At 37.0% G+C, this 19663-nt stretch overlaps 1 protein-coding gene across 3 annotated transcripts in view; it reads left to right on the forward strand.

Moving 5' to 3' along the window:
* The window catches only part of STAM2 (signal transducing adaptor molecule 2), a 38058-nt gene extending 21577 nt beyond the window's left edge, over positions 1-16481 (forward strand). For 2 of the 3 annotated variants that reach the window (XM_030579792.1, XM_030579794.1), the window contains 10 exons: positions 782-928; positions 2696-2765; positions 3620-3809; positions 5305-5399; positions 6740-6822; positions 8229-8316; positions 10228-10282; positions 11028-11181; positions 12907-13076; positions 13312-16481. In XM_030579792.1, coding sequence (XP_030435652.1) covers positions 782-928; positions 2696-2765; positions 3620-3809; positions 5305-5399; positions 6740-6822; positions 8229-8316; positions 10228-10282; positions 11028-11181; positions 12907-13076; positions 13312-13540 — 1281 coding nt within the window. In that variant the 3' untranslated portion in view covers positions 13541-16481. The remainder of the gene's footprint in view (positions 1-781; positions 929-2695; positions 2766-3619; positions 3810-5304; positions 5400-6739; positions 6823-8228; positions 8317-10227; positions 10283-11027; positions 11182-12906; positions 13077-13311) is intronic. The other variant, XM_030579793.1, reaches the window with a different exon arrangement.
* Positions 16482-19663: the final 3182 nt, after the last annotated feature.

Consider the following 19663-nt stretch of genomic DNA (forward strand, 5'->3'; position numbering starts at 1 on the left):
GTTGTACGTTTAATGTTTGTATAAAAAGTCGCAGGCCTATAGCACATTATATAGTGAGTACGGCTGGCCAGAGAACATCGTCTTGTGAAAAATGGAGAGCTTTTGAGATTTGTCATAGAACAAACATGAGACAAAGACAATAGCCACATTTCAGTAGACTGTTAGGGGACACGGCAATGCCCCCTACCTTGCATTAGAGGGAATATGGTGTAGGACAGTGGCGCTCAAACTTTTTTTACTGGTGATCCCTTTCACATAGCAAGCTTCTGAGTGCGACCCCCCCCTTCATAAATTAAAAACACTTCTAAATATATTTAACGCCATTATAAATGCAGGAGGCAAAGCGGGGTTTAGAGTTGAGGTTGACAGCTCGCAACCCCCATGTAAAAACCTTGCAACCCCTTTGAGGGATCCCGACCCTCAGTTTGAGAACCCCTGGTGTAGGAGCTGCTGTGCTATCTCTGTGCTACTGGAGGTATCATCCTGTATTGATCCTCCAGGAGCTGGATATGCTGGTTGTGATACCAGAATCCATTAATGGTAGAAAAAGTCCATGCTGCACTTCCAGGCTCTAGACCTATATGTATAATGCTCTTTTGTACGATATAATGCACTATTTAAGACATGGTAACGTCATATAAAATCATAACTTTATGTGAGTGCTTATTGTTGAATCTCCTTTTATGTTACAGGGTTTTGAATTATTGGCATTCAGTGATTTCTGCTTTTTATGTCTATAAACATCCCTCCCTACACAGTATTATTTAACTTTGTCTTATAGGCTCATCCTAAAGTATGTGAAAAGCTAAAAGCTTTAATGATGGAGTGGTCAGAAGAATTTCAAAAGGACCCTCAATTTAGCTTAATATCTGCAACTATTAAATCTCTTAAAGAAGAGGGAGTAACTTTTCCTACAGCTGGATCTCAGGTAATGACAGATATAATTCTGATCTGACACATGCTGAAAGACTTTTTTTCATATTAGGTTTCTAATGATGTGCTTGTGTTATGAATATGGAGGTAAGACCGATAATCTATTGAAATGACATCTTTCTGTTGCTTTTTAAAAGAGCAGGTTATAAAACCAGAGGTGCCTACGTCTCAGTTTAAGAGTGACCTTCTCCTTTCCACAATCAGGCACACATCTGTTCATTTTGCTCTTTTACTTCTTTCCTGCCTTCAGAATGTATGAGTGGATGACTAAGTTGTGCTGCATGCTGCCACTGTGGAGACTGGAGTGGCACCTGATGCCTGACCATCCCAGACTAAGTCAAAACTTTTCTGAGGTGTCCAGTAGCTTGAATTTAAATGCCTTGCCTGTTGTCCTCCCTACAATGCACTTTCTAGGTGTTTCTGTAGCACCAAAGGTGACTGTTTGAACACCTCACACATTTAACTTATTTATCCTCACGATGCCCCATGAGATGAGTATTGTTATCCCCGTTGTCCAGATGGGGATCTGAGGCATGGAGAGGTCAAGTGATCTACCAGATGCGTTTAATCTGTTGCAGAGCTGGAAACAGGTCTCCTATATCCCTGTCCTGTTTCTTAACCACACAACCATCCATCCATTTCAGGAATTGCCCTTCCTCTGTAGGATGGGGCTACCCCTCTATCCTGGTATCTCTTATAGCTAGTATGGCTAGTTCTCTGGATAGTAGGTGTATGGTACATTCCAAAATTTGGGTAGAATAATCCTAAACAAACAAGAAAAAATATTCTGTGTTGCATAAAATAATTTCATGAACTTTTAATCTTGCCCTGCTTAACATTGAGAGAGATGCTTTTTGTCTGCTAGCTAGCTGGGACTTGTCAAAACAAAACTAAGAGTCTGGATTTGGAGGTAAAAGCATATGCTGTAAATGACAGATATGGCAGAGATTTGAATTAATAGATGGAGAGTTCTTCGACCAGGCTTGCACTGCTGAACTACTGACAACGAGTTACACTTCATTGTCTCTCTTGTGGATAAAATTTTATGTTTGGGTCTCAACAGGTTGAATGTTTTCAGTTATATTACTTCATGCATTGCCCGGCAAATAAGTGAGATTGAAGAATTCATTGTTCATTAACATTTGTTCTTGCAAAAAACATTTGTTGGGACTCATGAGAAACAGTATCATTGCTAGGGCCTTACAGCGAGTGTACCGTTGCTGGGCCTCAAAGCCCCTTCTCTGCTAGGGTTTATGAAAGCTTCAAGGAGACTTCCAAGCCGTTGTGTATGCTCCTTGCTTTTTTCCTGTTAATCTCTTTAATGTAGCAGATGACCAGTTTTACTTCCTTTCTCCCTCGCACCCCACATTCGTAGGGGTGGAGGGTGGCTCTTTGTCCTCACAACAAAAAGGTCTTTCTCCTTTCTGTAAGTCCTAACCTAGATGGTGTTTAGTTGACTTCCTCTGCTGTTGCTGTGCTTTGAGGGAATTGCATTGCAACAGTGGGGAGTATGACAGGCCGAGGGCATACTGTCCTGCAGAGTGGGGTGGAAATAATAGTAATAAATGGTTTCCTTGTGTCTAAAACAAACAAAAGGGGCGGGGGAGAAGGGGGAATACCCACTTGATGGCGTGAAATGATGGGCTGAGGTAGGTATGTAATACTGTTACATATACATTCCTTTAAAAAAAAAAAAAACACTGTAGAGCTTTCTTTTTTTGCTTGAAACATAGCTGTATTCATGTTGCCAACTCATTTGCAGACTCTCACAAGTGCTGCCAAGAATGGTGCATCATCAAGCAAAAACAAAGAAGATGAAGATATAGCTAAAGGTAAATTATTAGTCACAGCCTTTGGTTAGAAATGTAACACTTATAAGTGTTCTATACTTGTTCTCTGAAACACATTTTGTTAACATGCATAAATTTTCCACTAAAAAAATAAAACAAAGTTGAAATGCAAAGTTTTGTACCCAGAGAAAACTGTTCCGCAGAATGGAAAGTGATAACGGTGTGGGAGGCCAGGAGAGAATAATATGCTGCTTTTAAAAAAGCTTTGGAGGAGGTGGTGGATAAGAGGTATTACATCCATATGCAGTCCACTGGCATTGGGCCTTGGAGGGACTGTTTGTACTGCAGCTGTTGTTCCTCTTTATAGAGCTCTTGATCTCCTCTTCCCTTCTGCCCCATCCCCTTTCTTCCTCCCCTCCCCATCTGTCAGCTCTGAAAGATGGAGGCTTTAAAATGTTTTTATTCTTTATGCTCTCATGTTGTGCAGATATCCTTACTCACATGACACAGCAAAGAATTTGTATACAGCTTTCTGGTACTATCAATAACATCACTGTCTTAGCATGAAAGCTGTGTCTTACAGTGAACTTGAAATTCCTGTTTTAATTAACGTTTGCTTTTATAATATTTCAGAACTTGTTTGTGGCTAGTTTCTTTTGAACTTTCAGATTGCAGGGCTAAGTAAACTTATTGGAGTTTAAACAGGTTAAAAGTTTAAGAATAAGGAATTTGAATTCAAAATACCTTTAATCTGAAAAACAGATCTATATTGTGTACTTCATTTTTAAAATATATTATGTGAAATTGGTCTTTCACTTTTCTTGTTTCAGAAACTAAAATTTATACATAAATAATAAAATATTCAGACTTACTTTTTTTTATTTTCCAAACCGTAGCTATTGAATTATCTCTGCAAGAGCAGAAACAGCAGCAAACGGAAACTAAATCCTTATACCCATCTGCAGAAATTCAACAGAACAGTCAGAAGGTCTTAAGGAAGGTGCGAGCCCTGTATGACTTTGAAGCTGTTGAGGACAATGAGCTCACGTTTAAAAGTGGAGAAATTATCATCGTTTTGGATGACAGGTACAGTATGTTTTAGATGAAGGTGTATTTTACTATTGAAACATGATGTTGGCTGTGAACATTTAAATTGGTTCTTTATGAGCTGTGTCCTGACTGTTTGTTTTCTTTTTCTTTCTACAACTCCTGATATTGCCTTCTTTTACACCATCCGTTACACTTGGGACAGCTTTCCAATTAATAATTTCTAAGCATCTCTCATTTTTCTTTCAATTACTTTTAGCTAGCCTGTGCATGGATCTTCTGTTGAAATCAACAGAACCCTTTATTAACATCCACATTTCATTTGTCTTCAGTTTAGATCTGTACTGTTTGTCTTTAGTCTATAAGTACTTTGAGGCAAGGATTTTTACTTTTGACCCTGACTTAAAACACTCTGTACATCCAGTAATGGCATGTAATAAATTCAAACTCCATCTAGAAATAATGAAAGCCCTGGCTACTGACTTTGTCCATATTTATTCAGATACAAAATGATTAGGACAATATTTAACAATTATATTGTCCTTTAAATCATCCAAGTGCTTTACAGACTAATTATGGATGTAGTCTTAACGGGACAGTCAGACTCCTTTAATTTTTAATTTTACTCTTCAGTATTCCTGCTGCCACCACCGCTGCCCTGACTTTAGCTGGAAAATAAAACTTAATTCTCTGTCAGCATTGTCCTTATTTAGCAAACAGTGACTTACTGTTCCTCCTTTTTTTGCTAGTAGGCATTAGAGCAGAAACTGTAGCTCTGCCTTTGTTTTTCCCAATTTGTGTAATATTTGTACAATTTTTAGGTTAAATTAGTGGGTCACAGTCAACTCAAAATTTAGTTAAATTGTGACAAGTTAAAAGGCTTCAAGCACTACATGTCTCCCTGAATGTCCCTACTGATTTTTGGTGTGATACTACTACAGTTCTCCTGTCTGTAAAAATGCTTTTCCTCTCCTTTGTTGCTGGGTGAAAGTCCCATATAAATCAGAGAAACAGACTGTATTGAGACAAAGTGCTGTCAAATGCACAAAATTGAAGAAAATAAACATTAATTTTTGAGTTGCAGTGTGTGGGTGAATTTCAGGCAGAGTGTAATTCCTAAATTGACAGTATCTTTTGACTTGAATTTTCCCACTACTATACTCTACAGTAGAATAGCACAGAACATTGTAGGTCCTATAGGTCTGATCCTGCAAGTTGTTCTGAGCCCTCGACTGCTGTGCACTTTGCAGAAGGTACTCAGCAATTTGCTCTTTTGGGCCCACAGCCTTTATTTGGGCAGTGTTATCACTGATATTGATGAAGTTTTGCTTGAGTTAGAGGCTTGAGGATTACAGTTATATTAATAATAACGTTATATTATTAATAGCATTTATGGTTTCTAATATATCTGTAATTACTGAAAGATAGAATGATGGCATAAGAACCTCCAGCTATTTATAGAATCTGTTTGTAAATTTAGCTTTTAATGGTATGAATGTTTAAAGTTTTCTAATGAAACATTTTAATTCCTCAGTGATGCCAATTGGTGGAAAGGTGAAAATCAGAGAGGAGTAGGACTATTCCCATCTAACTTTGTGTCCTCTAACTTAAATGAAGAACCTGAGACAGGTAAGTTACATATTAAAAGCTACCACATGATGCTTTAAAATGGTGGGCAAGTGAAATATTCGACTTGGCTTCTCTTTAATCCCTCAGTACAGTGACTTGCCTGAGGTCACACAGTATACCAGGAAGAGAATCCAGGGATGGAATCCTGACCCAATTTAAGTCAGTGGGAATTTTGCCTCTGGTTTCAGTGGAACCAGAATTTTCACCCCTGTTTTTGTCTCCTTTTTGTTAAACCACTGTACTTTCCTCTTACAGAAAGCTGGTTCTGTTGTTTCATGTACTCTAGTCTCTCATGAAGAACAAATTATATTTGAATCCAATAACCTGCCACCTAAAATGTTGCTGGAATATAGCTTGGACTCTGTGTGCCATTAGACATGAGTTTAACACTGAATTATATTCATGATCATGTCTAAGGCGTGGTCTTCACTGCAGGGGGCTGAGGATTGATCTAAGTTATGCAACTTCAGCTACGTGAATAATGTAGCTGAAGTCAACGGTACTTAGACCTACTCACCGGTGTCTTCACTGCGGTGAGTCGATTGCTGCTGCTCCTCCATGGACTCTGCCTGCGCGCCTCGTACAGGCAGTCGACGGGTGAGCACTCGGGGGTTGATTTATCACATCTAGACTAGACGTGATAAGTCGACTCCCGTTGGATCGATCGCTGCCCGCCGATCCAGCAGATAGTATAGACATACCGTAACTCAGTTTAAGGTAACAATTGATAGTTTGATTCACACCAGTACCTTAAGAAGTAACTGTATGTATACAGCGTTGTTGTAGCCATGTTGGTCCCAAGATATTAGAGAGACAAGTCTCTCTCTCCAACAGAGGCTGGTCCAATAAAGGATATTACCTCACCCACCTTGTCTCTGAGTAATTCTAAACATTTATACAGGCATCTTAAAATTCCATGATATAAAATGTGTGAGAGTGATGGGATTGTTTTAGAAACTGGTGGAGGTCAAATAGACATGTTCCCTTGCTGGAGTCTGATTCACAGTTTTGGATGTTTGTCCAAGGAACAGTGGACTGAATTCCAAGTGAACCTATCACATTCAGAAACTGATCAACTTGGAATTTGTTTTGCCGTAATGCAGTGTTTTCTCCCTGCTTCGAAGACCTAAGAGCATGACTTTCTGGGAGTCATTTGCTTTTTTTAAGTTCTTTTTGACTTTAAAGATTTGACCTCAAAGAGTGTATTTTTACTCAGGCCTAAGGAAACAGTTTAAACTATGCAGTGTTGAATATTTGTGTTTTGAGAATAGGAGGGTATATTTTTAGGATAGTATAGTAACAAAGATGAAGAGGAGGAACTGACATTCATGTTCTTTTAGCTACTGTGGATAAAGCCCCTGTTACTGAAGATACTACAGAAGAAGTTAAGAAAGCAGAACCTGAACCTGTTTATATAGATGAGGTATGCAATCATTGTAGAAACTTTTTTGATTGTTTTTATATTACATATAATTAAACAAAATATATAGAAATACATACACAGTGAAAATAACATATAAATAATAAAATACAGTGTTCACAACAAAACCATGGGGGTGCAGGAGGATGGACACCTGTACCTATAAGGGTCATGTAGGGCATTAATAATTGAAGCAACTAAATAGATAAATGAGAATATAGTCAACAAGTATCAGAAACTAATATATACTAAACTGGAAAGGTTTGCAATAGTTTCATGTGTGACTAGACTTCATTGTATTTTTTCCACACGCTTCTATTAGAGTCACTTTTTCCATTAATGCAGTAGTAGAGCGCTCACTCAGCCAGTCTATGTATGAGGGAGGAATTGCAGATTTCCTTTTTCTTAAAATAACTCTTTTGGGAGAGCACTGAATATCGCATTCCAGAACACATGCATTTTTTGACGGGTATAGAAGATCTGTGAAAGGTTGGCATGTGGCTGCTTGGATCTCCAATATTCTTTGAGCGTTGCCAGTCTAGCCTTAAACACCCTTGAGTCCACTAGTACCTTCTAATATCTTGTTCTGGAAGCAGACACTTTCAGTGGATACAAAATGTGGTGTTAAGTGTTTTATACAAGTTTTATGAAAATATTAGTCCTTACATCTGTGATGGAGTAGTCTGCCACTTAAGGGCAGTAGTGTCCCTTTAAGATTTGAAAGCAATAGATATAAGGACCTAAGGGGGATATGGGTAGAGAGAAAGCAGTCCCAGGATTCAGTGGTGCTGGGGAGGAAATCCTGTCATTGTACCTTTAAGAGTCCAGGGCCAGGAGCCTTGCAAAGAGGGCAGGGCAAGGCTCCCCTTCCCCACCAAGCAACTGGGAATGAGCTGAGAGAAGGGGGAAGCTCATTAAGGAAGGACTGAAAAGGAGTAATTTATAGATGGAACTGGGAGGGGTTCCAAAAAGAGACTGTTTCCAGGCACAGGAAAGAAGTATCTCCTGAAGGGAAAAGTAGTTGGACTGAGCCCAAGATGATGAATGTTCCCAGGTGCATCTGAGTAAGGTCTGCCTTACACTTCTTACTGTCATTAATAAATGAGACTCTTGGAAGGGGATGTTCTTCAGTAAAAAAGGTCTGTCTGGACTTGCGTATAACCCAGATGAAGGGAAGCTCAAGTAGAGCCAAACTGCAGCACCACACCTGACTGAAAGAGGTGTGCTAGGGTAACTTATCTGCTATCACAACATCTTTCTGTGCTGACTGGTGAAAATAGACAGTGGAGAAAAATCTTGTTTAGAGCTCTTTATAAAAAGGGCATTTTTCCATTTTGAAACGAAAACTAGAGAACTCTGTGCTATGTTTTAGAAGTAACTACATTTAAAAAATCTTATCTGTCATTCAGGATAAAATGGATAGAGCGCTGCAGGTACTTCAGAGTATAGATCCTACGGATGCAAAGCCTGATTCACCAGATCTTCTAGACTTAGAAGGTATTCGTATGAGTATTACTAAACATGCTAACTTTAGTATCTCATTCTACAGCTAATAACAAAAACATAGTTTGGTTTTTTTGTTTTTTTTTCCCATTGTACTTGACAGGTCTCTGGGCTTTAAATGTAAGTGCTCTTGTTCTGTACTGACAGAAGGCTCCGATAGATATTTGGGTCTTGGGGGGTGTTAGGCTAGTATATGATGGGACCAAAATCTGCAATTGTTACTTAAACAGAATTATTGTTTATATATTGCATAAGTGACTTGCTCAGCCTCTGAAAGTTAGGGCACTGACAACATCACTTTGAAGGACCCATGCTGTCAGAGTGCTGTCAGAACTCTGCTTGAGGTGGAGCTATTTGTCCCGGAGGAACAAGTGACTCTGGGTAAAGAAACTGGTAATAGTGTTTGATATTCTCAAATCCTATTATGCTATATGAAAATGTGTTTGCTCTCTGTCAAGAGCTTCCCCTGGAGTGTCTCGTATAAATGTGTTCATGCACACATTAAAAACAAAAACTCCCTAAACTAATCAAAATATCTGTTTTGTGTGTGCTAGGAAGGAAGAAATTGATGCCATAATTTCTAAGAAATTATGCTAAGAGGATGGAGGAGCATATAACCCAACTAAATCTTTCTTCAGACTGGGTGAACTATAGTTGGATAGATGTTTTAAAATACTATATCACTGTAAAAAAAACAAACCATGAGAATGGCCATACTGGTTTACACTAATTGTCTATCTAGCCCAGTATCTTGTCTTCTGACAATGGCCAGTACCAGATGCTTCAGAGGGAATTAACATAACTGGAATTTATAAAGTGATTTATCCCCTGTTGTCCAATCCCAGCATCTGGCAGTCAAAGGTTTAGGGACACTCAGAGCATGGAGATGTATTCCTGCCCATCTTGGCTAATAGCCCCTAATGGACCTATCCTCTGTGAACTTACCTAATTCTTTTTGAACACAGTTATACTTTGGCCTTTATAGGATCCCCCTGGCAGCGAGTTCCACAAGTTGACTGTGCGTTGTGTGAAGAAGTATTTCCTTGTTTTTGTTTTAAATCTGCTGCCTATTCTTTTCATTGCGTGACCCCTGGTTCATGTGTTTTTTGAAGGGGTAAATAACACTTCCTTATTCACTTTCTCCAAACTATTTATGATTTTATAGATTGCTATCATATTCTTCTTTTGTTTTCTCTTCTAATCTGAATAATCCCTGGCTTTTTAATTTATCCTCATATGGAAGCTGTTCCATTGCCCTAATCATTTTTATTGGCCTTCTCTGTACCTTTTCCAATTCTAATATATCTCTTTTGAGATGGAGCAACCAAAACCGCATGCAATATTTAAGGTGTGGGCATACCATAGGTTTATATGGTGGCACTATATTTTCTGTCTTGTTAAATATCCCTTCCTTAATGTTCAGTGTACACTTAAAATTAGATGAAAGGTGTATTTTACATTGTAATCCTTTTCTTGACAATATATTTAGTGACTTTTAAATCTCTGGTGTCACAGTATTAATTCCTAAAGGTCATGCAATATGTAGTCTCATTGGTGGTATTATGTTATGCTGTAACTCTAAAGTAATTGATTTTCATTAGCTGTAGATGAAGCAGTTTTGAGAGGATTATTTGAGAAATTTCAATGCTGTTTGTAGGCAGTAGTTTTAGTTTATATAGCAAACTAATTCTCGATTTCCTGCCTCTTTTGGAATAACTGAAAAATTATTGGCTGTCTTTAATTACAATATTTAAAATTAAGAGCAAATTTTAAAAAAAGACTAGGTAGTAGACGACAAATATAATCTTTCCATTAATATGGCTGTACTCAGCTAAAATATATTCTTACCCAGGACTAGGCTTAAAGTTTTAATTGTATAATGTATTAACACTTTTGTCTTCACAGACATCTGTCAACAGATGGGTCCTATGATAGATGAAAAACTAGAGGAGATTGATAGGTGAGCCATAATCTTTCTTGTGTTTTCAAACAAGGAGTAGAACATTGTTATGTAGGCTTCATCTTTATTTGTGAGGGGTTTTGATTGGGCATGGGATTACCACATTTTTTCACCTGCCTAAAATAGAAAATCTTATAGAATAGAAAATTGACAAGCTCACTCTTTATTTGTTTTAACTTTTTTTAATATTTAGTTTGATTTTCAGGCCTCAAACAAGATCCAGACCCTGTTGTGTTTTGGGTACCGTATAAGTAAATAATAAGATACAGTTCCTGCCCTAAAGAGCTTCCAATCTAAATAGGGAGGAATGTACAGTTGCAATTTTTCATTGACACCATTAGCAGTGTATCTAAAATTATATAAGCCTAATTTTCAATTTGCTGTTATCGATAAGGGAATGTACTCAAATGCAGTGATTTCTCCTAGACCTTTGAGGAGACTTGATGATAAAAGGGGAAAAGGAGAAGATAGCAAAGAGAGACTGACAGAGTTGCTTTTTCAATTTGACTGTAAGAAGGATCCCCAACCTCTTTTCTTGCCTACCTTCCCAAGTTCCATCAGTATGATAACTGGGACTGGAGCTGGACATCTTAAAAATACAAATAAATGTCTTTTTTTCTTTTTTAAATATTTTTTTTTCTTATTTAGTTAAGACTGTGCTTAAAGAGCTTCTTAGTTTGCAAGATATCCAGAGGTATAAGTAACTGTGAAAGAGTTTTGAGTAAATTGTTTCTTTTTTAATCAGGAAACATTCAGAATTATCTGAATTGAATGTCAAAGTTCTAGAAGCCTTGGAACTCTACAATAAACTGATGAATGAAGCACCTATGTATTCAGCCTATTCAAAGGTCCATCCTCCAACACATTATCCACCCACATCAGCTGGTGTTCCAGTGCAGGTCAGTACCCTTTTCAGAAAACAGAGACTTTCCTAATATGCATCTTCTTTTTAAAGGGTAATAACAAAGGAGAATAGGCTTTATTGCTAGCTTCTAAACAATTTGATGTTTCCTCATAATCATTAAATCCTGTAGAATAAAATGTACTAGAACAAAATAGGTATCTTCTAGCACTAAAATGCAATTGTTTATCTTTGCTGTACAGTTAGCAGGACGTTGTATTCTGATGGTTGAAGTTTAACAACCCAGTTAACCAGTTTTCTCAGTGACAGTCACTCAACAAAAAATCTTTTTTACACTTGTGTGTTTCACAGATGGATAGATTTACTGAGTCATATCTCCTTCCCTAATCCCAAAAGAAAATGTTACTCTTCTGTCTATTTTCAGGGACATGATTGAACTTTCTAATATGGTATGCATCATGAGGCCAATGCACTTCTTCCAGATATAGTAATTCTGCTTTGGATGTATCACTTAGGATTTATCATTCTCTGTTTTTTTCCCCTCTTAAGTAACAAGAACTTTGTGCATTAGTGTGTTAAATAACTCCAATATTGGATTCAAAATGAACTCTTATGTGCCCAACATATGTTCATTTATGAACGCAAAAAATGGAGAAAAGGCAAGGCGTATTTAAAGGAGACACTTAGAAAAAAAAAGTAGAATGTGCCTGCATATTTTAAGTGGGTTTTAAATGAATGTTAATTGTTCAGTGTGAAAAGAATAGTTACCATAGCAACTGCCACATCAAAGAAGGTGCAGTTAACTATTATGCCATGCCTTAAACTCTTGAAAAATTCGTTATATTTCGGGGGAGAAAAGAAATTCTGGACCTGAGACAGCTGGAGTATTTAATATTCCTGATCTCTTCTGAGATACTGCTTCCTGCTGTGGAAAAAACAGCAAAATGGTGCTAAGCACAGTTGTATTGCTCAAAGTTATATATTTCCATCTATATGTATGTATGTATACTTCATTCCAAATCCAATGTGTGCAATATTCATATTTGATTTGTGTATATACTGCATTGGCTTACCCTGCCTGTGGCTTGAATTGTAAAGACTTTAAGAAAAACCATTTATTTACATAAGAAACATGCCATTTAATACACTGTGGAAATGCTCTTTTAATTTAAGTATGTCTTTAAGAAGCAACATTTCACCAGTATGAATAACCTGATAAACAGTCTCTCAACTTCGGTTTCTCCTTTGTCAAATGTGAATTGTGCCTCCTTAGTGTTAATTTCTGCATTTCTTGACTTAATATAAGGTTCTTATAGCAAGGTTAACTTTTTTCCTGTTGTATACCTTGTTTATTTATCTCCTAGCTTATGAAATGTACTAACTTAAAAAGTCTCTCAGAGTGTATGTACAAGGGAAATGCAGGTTAAAAATCACCACCACATCCTCCTCCTGAAAACATTTGCCTACAGTGTGATTGGAAATAGCAACAGTGCAAATTAAGGATGGAATAATTAGAAAAATGAGGCAGTGTGAATGTAGGCAGAGCGTTTGTCACCTGAGGGAGCTGCATACCTTATTGCAGCTAGAAATGTCTTCAAATGAACATCATCTGATCTTCCTCTAACAAAGTTTCTGATACACAGAATCTGTGTATCTTCTGTTAAATTCCCATCCACCCCCATGCTTGGGAGATGGGGGAAGGGAGGAGAGTTTCATTCTTTGAGATAGTTGATGCATGGTGTGTTTTCTGTTTCATTTACAGCCATATTCTGTACAGCCACATGGTGGGAACTACATGGTTCAGGGTATGCACCAAGTCACTGTTCCCCAAGGCTACAGTCTAGGACCTGATCAGATGGGCCAACTGAGGTCCCTGCCTCAAACTATAAATTCTTCAGGAGCAACTCAGCCTGCTCAAGCTTCATATTTAAGGTAACACTTCAGCAAGACTTTAATATAAAACTTGATTTCCCCCAGATATATTAAAAGTCTAGAGGTGGGTAAATTCTTAATTAATATTAAATGTCACTAACATTTTTTGTTCTATTTTTGTTACTTCAGAAATGTGAAAAATCAAATCACTTTTGAAATGGCTTATAGTATGATATGCAAATGAACTTGGTAATCATAACAGTCACTGTTTTAAAATGATTTTTTTCTGTTACAGCCCTGGACCAGATTCTGTGGCAAACTCCGGATACATGAACCAGAACTCTGGCCTTCAGTCAGCTACTAGTACAGCTGCTTACACCCCGCATATGGGAATGTCTGTGGATATGTCAGCTTATCAGAACTCTTCATCTAATTTGCCGCAAGGAGCAGGCTATCCTGTGGCAGTTCCACCTCATTCAGTTGCACAGCAACAAACAAATTACCATCCACAGCCTCTCCTTTGAAAATAAACCAAGCTTATATTCCTAAAAGCATTCATAAATTGGTGATCCTCATGATTTAAATAGCCTGTCATTGGTATACAAGTACACTTTCCCTTGATTAAAATAAACAACCCAATTTGCTGCATTATAAAGCTAAGCAATTATTTCAGAGTTAAATGTATTTCAGGTTTTACAGTTCAGAATTGTTCTAATGACAAGTTTGAGCTAATGATATTAAAAAATCATAAATGATTTCAATCCCCACTTAAGTAGCCTCCATCAGCTAAAACTTTCAATCTCATGGAGTATCATTCTCAAGTCTAAACTCAGATAAGAGAATCCTCTCCCTTTTTTTCCTGGAAACCTGAGAGGGTGATTTAAAATCTAGTTAAGTTGCTTTATCTGTTCTTTTTGTAGTCCTTTCCATTCCATTGTTTTAGAGAATCTTTTGACTTCAGTAGTATTTCTTCCAACAAACCCCAGTGGTTTAGACAAATTATAGTTCTGTTTGTTGCACCATAAGCAGTTCTGCTTTGAGATGCATTGCATAATAGAACAATTGCATGATAAAACAAGTGTGAAAGGAGAGGGAGACTATTCCTTGATATTATGGCAATGAGGACCATGTAAATACAACAATATGAATATTCTAGGGTTTTCTTCCCCCAATGTTGCCAGACTTGATTTGGTGTTTCAAGAGGGTCTTCTGTTTCCCTTATAAGGAATTGGGGGGCAATGGGGGTGTTACTAGGGAGCTTCTCTTGCTCCTTCTCTAGAAGGGGTTGCACACTCAGCGTTTTGTGGGTAGGGGATGCTGCAGAGTAACAGGTGCTCTGAGGTTGCAGGTTACTTAGCTGGCAATTTTGTGAAATCTGCCTTTATGTTTGTTGTTTAATTGTGGGAGAGCTGTCTCATTACCTTTGGTTAGAGAGAGACTCAATAGTGCTGTTTATCAGGGGCCTGTGGGAGTCTGCCTCATTTGCTCCGAAAATGGTGGAGGTGAGCTTCAGGAGCATAAGTTACCTTTATGGACCAGAAAGCTCTCGTCTTTAGGGTTTCTTCTCACTGTCACCATTCGCTTGTCTAAATGAATACATTTTTGAGAATGAATACTTATACCACTGTGGATCCAAAGCAAAGGTCCTTTGTTAGTTGGCCTGTTTTACTCTTTGGATATAAGGAATGGATACACACTGAAAATGACAAGCATGCCTTTAAAAAAGAATCGCCTCATACATGAGAACCTGTAGCATTCAGTGGAAAAGAAACAAGATTTGGAGACTTTTCCTGACACTTTAATTTTTATGGGTGGTTTTTGTAGAAGAGTAAATGAACTACAAGAGCTGGTTAATCTTCCAAGAATATGGGATTTCTTTCCTTTTATTATTTTAACTTCTGGAAATTTGCACATCACTCTCCTCCAGGTTACTTACTTGGCTTCTTAATATGATTATATTTATTCATATTTTTAATTTTGTTATGAATGGCTGACATTTAGACTGGGAAGAATAATGGATTTAAGTAAGTTTCTGATAGAATACCTTGGTTAAATGCATGGAAATCTGAAAGCATGTCCACAAATGAGTGTTTTGATGTACTTTGTTTTCTACCGGATGAGACCTTGTTACATGGTAGATCCTCCTTGTGTTCTCCCGAAATAAAACTCACCATCTGTTCAGTGCCACCTCCATTTGTCTTACTGTTACTAAATACATTATTTAGTATGATCTTGTTCAGATGTAGCTTCATGTTGGAACAATAAGGAATTCAGTACCTGGTCATTTGATACTCAAGTTTGTGTAACTGGAGCTGTAGTTTTTCCTCTCCAGTGTTTTAATTTGGCATTATCCTTTCAGGTGAAGCTGTTCAGTATAAATATAAAGTGCTTTAATGTGACACCTTTTTAAAAGCATTTTGATGATGTATTCCTTGTATTCTTTTGGTGGTGGGGAGAACCAAGAAAATTCATTTCAAAAGCTGCTGTGTAATATTCTTGCTATTTGAAAATTTGTATGCAAGGACTTATTTTGTTCCAAATAATTTAATCAAATTAAACCCGCTTAACATTTATGTAGGTTTTTCATGTTTGTCATTGAAATATAAGGAAATTTTTTATTGGATTCAGAGTCTTTGAGACAGTATAAATATTGCTCAATATCTTAATTTGGGATTAATAGAGTTGGCTTTAAGTTAGATTAAAGTATTCTATTAAATTTTGTTCTTTATAATAGATGAAGTATAAATAGTGTATATACCCATTTGTGTCTGAGATTTTATACACATGCATATATATACACTTACTCTTAAAAACAAAACAGAAACCCCTGACACTTGATATTGCAGGATTTAGCATCCTATAATCTCTTGTAATCCAAATCATAGGCATTTCTGAAAGTTGTAGATAGTGTAAAATATTTGATTGTTATTAAAATTGTGTATTTAGAGGATTTTGGTGTTAATGGGATCAGTTTTCTCTCTTCATTCTTCCATACCTTATCATATTTATTTTTAAGGCCTGATTGTAACTAAATATGCTGCCAAAGGAACTGTTTAACTTCAGATTTCTACATTAGGTTTATACCTGCTGTCTTGTATCGGAAGTAAATAGTAGATAACTTCTGCTTTTTCATATAAAATAGAAGTTTCTGCAACTTTAAAATGAGAATTTTATTATTGTATTTAACTTTGTTTCATGGGTGTCAAAAACAGACTGCGTAAACTTTATTCTCCTTTGAGTTGTATGCTCCTGCTAAAAGACTTGTGTAAAAATGTCACTTTTTCACTTGAACAATATGTGAGGACCTCATTTATCTGTAGTATCACCATGCAGAGAATGTTTTAAAGGATTTTAAAATTTCAGATATCTTTGAATTGACAAGCACCTTGTCTATTTAATAAATCTTTGTTTTTAGAAATTCCAGTATTCCAAAATAAAATTGGTAATTAATGTAATTGTTAAAGCTTAAAACATGTTCTGTGTTCATTTTGTTTTGATGAGTGGATTTCCATGTTCGTAGCTGCTGTCTTTTGGAGTAGTACAACTCAATGAACAGTAGTCATTTTGAGAAGAAAGCTAGTGGTGGCTATAAATGCAGCTCTATTCTCTTATTGTAACTGTTTTCCTATAAGAGAGCCTTTTCCCATACTTACGTCTATGCATCTTTTCTAAGAACTACACCATAATATTAAATATGAGCAGGATTAGTACCTATAAATGTAGTGAATCTCTTTTTAGGATATTTTCTACACTTGCAGTAGATAAATTATACATGAAACTGATTGCTAAAAAGATCAAAATAATTTCAAAGATTGAATAGATGAAGAGAAGAAGAAATAAAAAGGGCAGATCCTCAGCTAGTGTAAATTTTCATAGCACCATTGAAGTCAGTGGAGCTGTGACAACTTTCACTCTGGCTTTTGAGCTGCTCCCATAGTGCAGTGATTGAATGCATTCTGTGAACTCATTTTGCAGGTTAGGCTCCAACTGCTTCTGTTTGTCTAGATTTAAACTGAGGAGTTTAAATCCTTATCTAAAGTGAAAGACTATTGGGTGGAAGGAGAAGGGGATTGCAGTTTATAGAAAAGACTGTCTTCAGGGAATTTGGAGTGTTAATAGTAGATTTGTTCCATTGGAGTAACCAACTGGCCTTTTGCCTACAGTATGTTTGCATTGCCTTTTGTGAATAAAACAAATTTGTTTAACAAACAGTGGAAAGTTTTCTGTTTCAAAGTTAGCTCTTCCAAGTCACACAATTGTTTTTTTGCATACATATATAACCTTAGCTATAGTTCGTTTGACACATAATACTGCTACATAATGGTGGTTGATCCATGCTTGGGTGAGGAATAACCATAGTCCTAACTATATATTATATTCAGTTTTATTGCATATTGCTAGGCCAGAGGTTCTAAAACGGGGGGTCATGACCTTTCAGGGGGTCATGAGTTGGCAGTCTCCACCTCAAACTCTGCTTCACCTCCAGCATTTATAATAGGTTTAAATATAAAAAAATTGTTTTTAATTTATAAGAGGTGGAGGGGAGGAGAATGGGTGTTCCACTCAGAGACTTGCTATGTGAAAGGGGTCATCACTACAAAACTTTGAGAATCACTGTACTAGGTTTTATACATAAGAAAAATATCACTTTTCTAAAGTTCAGTTATTAATCTTAAAAGTAAAAGCTAAGAGTAGTACTCTATAAGTAATAGGGACGCTCTTTAGACCACCGTTGATACCCATCTAACCAAAATGAGGTTGGCAGACCACACAATAAGGAAATAACCTCATGGTCCAAAGATTCCCTGTAGCATATCTAAGGCAGGGAACAAAAGGACTACGTAATTCACCAGCCTGATATGCCTGAAAACAAAATGTTCCTATGAGTCATTCTTTAGCTGTAAGTCTCTGGAACATATATTGTCAATCACTTACTTGTATTGTCATCTTGAGTCACTTGTAACTTTCATGGGATAGTGTCAGGTCAGTTTAGGCCCCAAATATATGCCTTGGAACAAAAAGCACTTAAAAACCTAACAGCACAAGAAGTGTTTAAAGGATCTTTGTAAAATGTCTGTCAATGGTTTTTCAATCCACACTGCTAAGGTGAGAGAGAATGTGAAACTGATAAACTACAGTGAATCTGGAAAATTCCCTAGTGTCTTGATTTCCTGGACAGTATATTAACGTGGGAAGTCAGCCAAGCCATGAGAGAGCTTAAGATTCATAATTAAAGAAACATTTCCTTAATATTGTCAATTTAGGTGATTCAACTGAATTTTAAAAATCTAATTTAGATTTCATCATTCATGCTATTCACTTCTTGCATCACATTCATCTTGAACAAAGAAGCCAGGCCAACTAATTTAATGTAAGGAATTCTAAAATCTGCAATTTGTGTGCATAGAGGACATTAATCAATCTGATTATAGTAGGTCTCTGCTTGCTTTCTACCAGATGTCTGTAGGGTTTTAACTTGCCTGGCATACGTTGGGGAAAAAAATGAAAAAGGGCATGTTTCCTCTGTCAGTGAATGTCCTACTAGATATTGTTCAAAATATAAACAGTGAATTAACAAAACTAATCTAGGTAATCCATTGCATAACCATATTAAATGTAGGGGTAATCTCTACTAAATAAAAGCTTACTCTCTAGGTTTAAAAGATGGCATATCTTAAAACTGTTACCTGTTGCAAAATGTTCCTGGGCTTCTATCTTTTAAAATAATAATAAAAATAATAATTGGAGATATGCCAATCTCCTAGAACTGAAAGGACCTTGAAAGGTCATTGAGTCCAGCCCCCTGCCTTCACTAGCAGGACCAATTTTTGCCCCAGATCCCTAAGTGGCCCCCTTTTCCCACAATTATCAGATGTTAAAAATAGTGTTTTCCTAAGGAAAACTGAAATTTTAAATTGTCCATAGGAGGTGAAAGGTGGCAGGAATATATTTGTAAATGTGAGTAAAAGAGTTATCACTGTCCGCTGAGAAATGTACCTGTCATAATACTGCCATATCTTCTGTGAACTTTGCTTCCTTTCCCTTCTCCCCCACAGTCCTGGTCAGAATACACATTCAGTACTGGTTTTGCTGGAAAAACCCAATCCTATCCCACAAGAGGGTGAGAGGAGGTGTCAGTTATGGGTTGTCTTTTGTCTAATGGCAAACATCTTGTAGTTACACACCTCCCCTCCTCACTTCAGTCAGAGGTATAATGTGCTTCAGGTAAAGCCACAGGAATGGGGAGAGGAAACCTGGGTCCCGTTTTCAACTCCTCAGATTTCCTGTGCAACTTTGAACAAATCACTTAATCTCTTTGCCTTATTTTCATGCTCTGTAAATTGGAATTAAGTGTTCTAATTTACCTCATGCCTGTGAAGTCGTATTCTGTGGTGGAGGATGCTATAAAAGCACTAAATAGCATTGCAGTTGAAGGCCAAACAACCACATATTTTAAGTGGCCAGATTTTCTTTCTAGAAAAACAATTTTAGAGTCAGTGGGCTAAATTATGCTCCCAGACGAATTCCTACCTCGGGCATCTGCATTCATACCTCAACCTTTCAAGCCCTGAATGTGACACGGTGCAGCGAAGATCCAGTATGCAAGAAGGTATCATTCATGTAGGAAATGTAATGCTGTATGATTC

The sequence above is a fragment of the Gopherus evgoodei genome, chromosome 11 (genome assembly GCF_007399415.2).
Source record: "Gopherus evgoodei ecotype Sinaloan lineage chromosome 11, rGopEvg1_v1.p, whole genome shotgun sequence".
NCBI classification, from domain to species: Eukaryota; Metazoa; Chordata; order Testudines; family Testudinidae; genus Gopherus; species Gopherus evgoodei.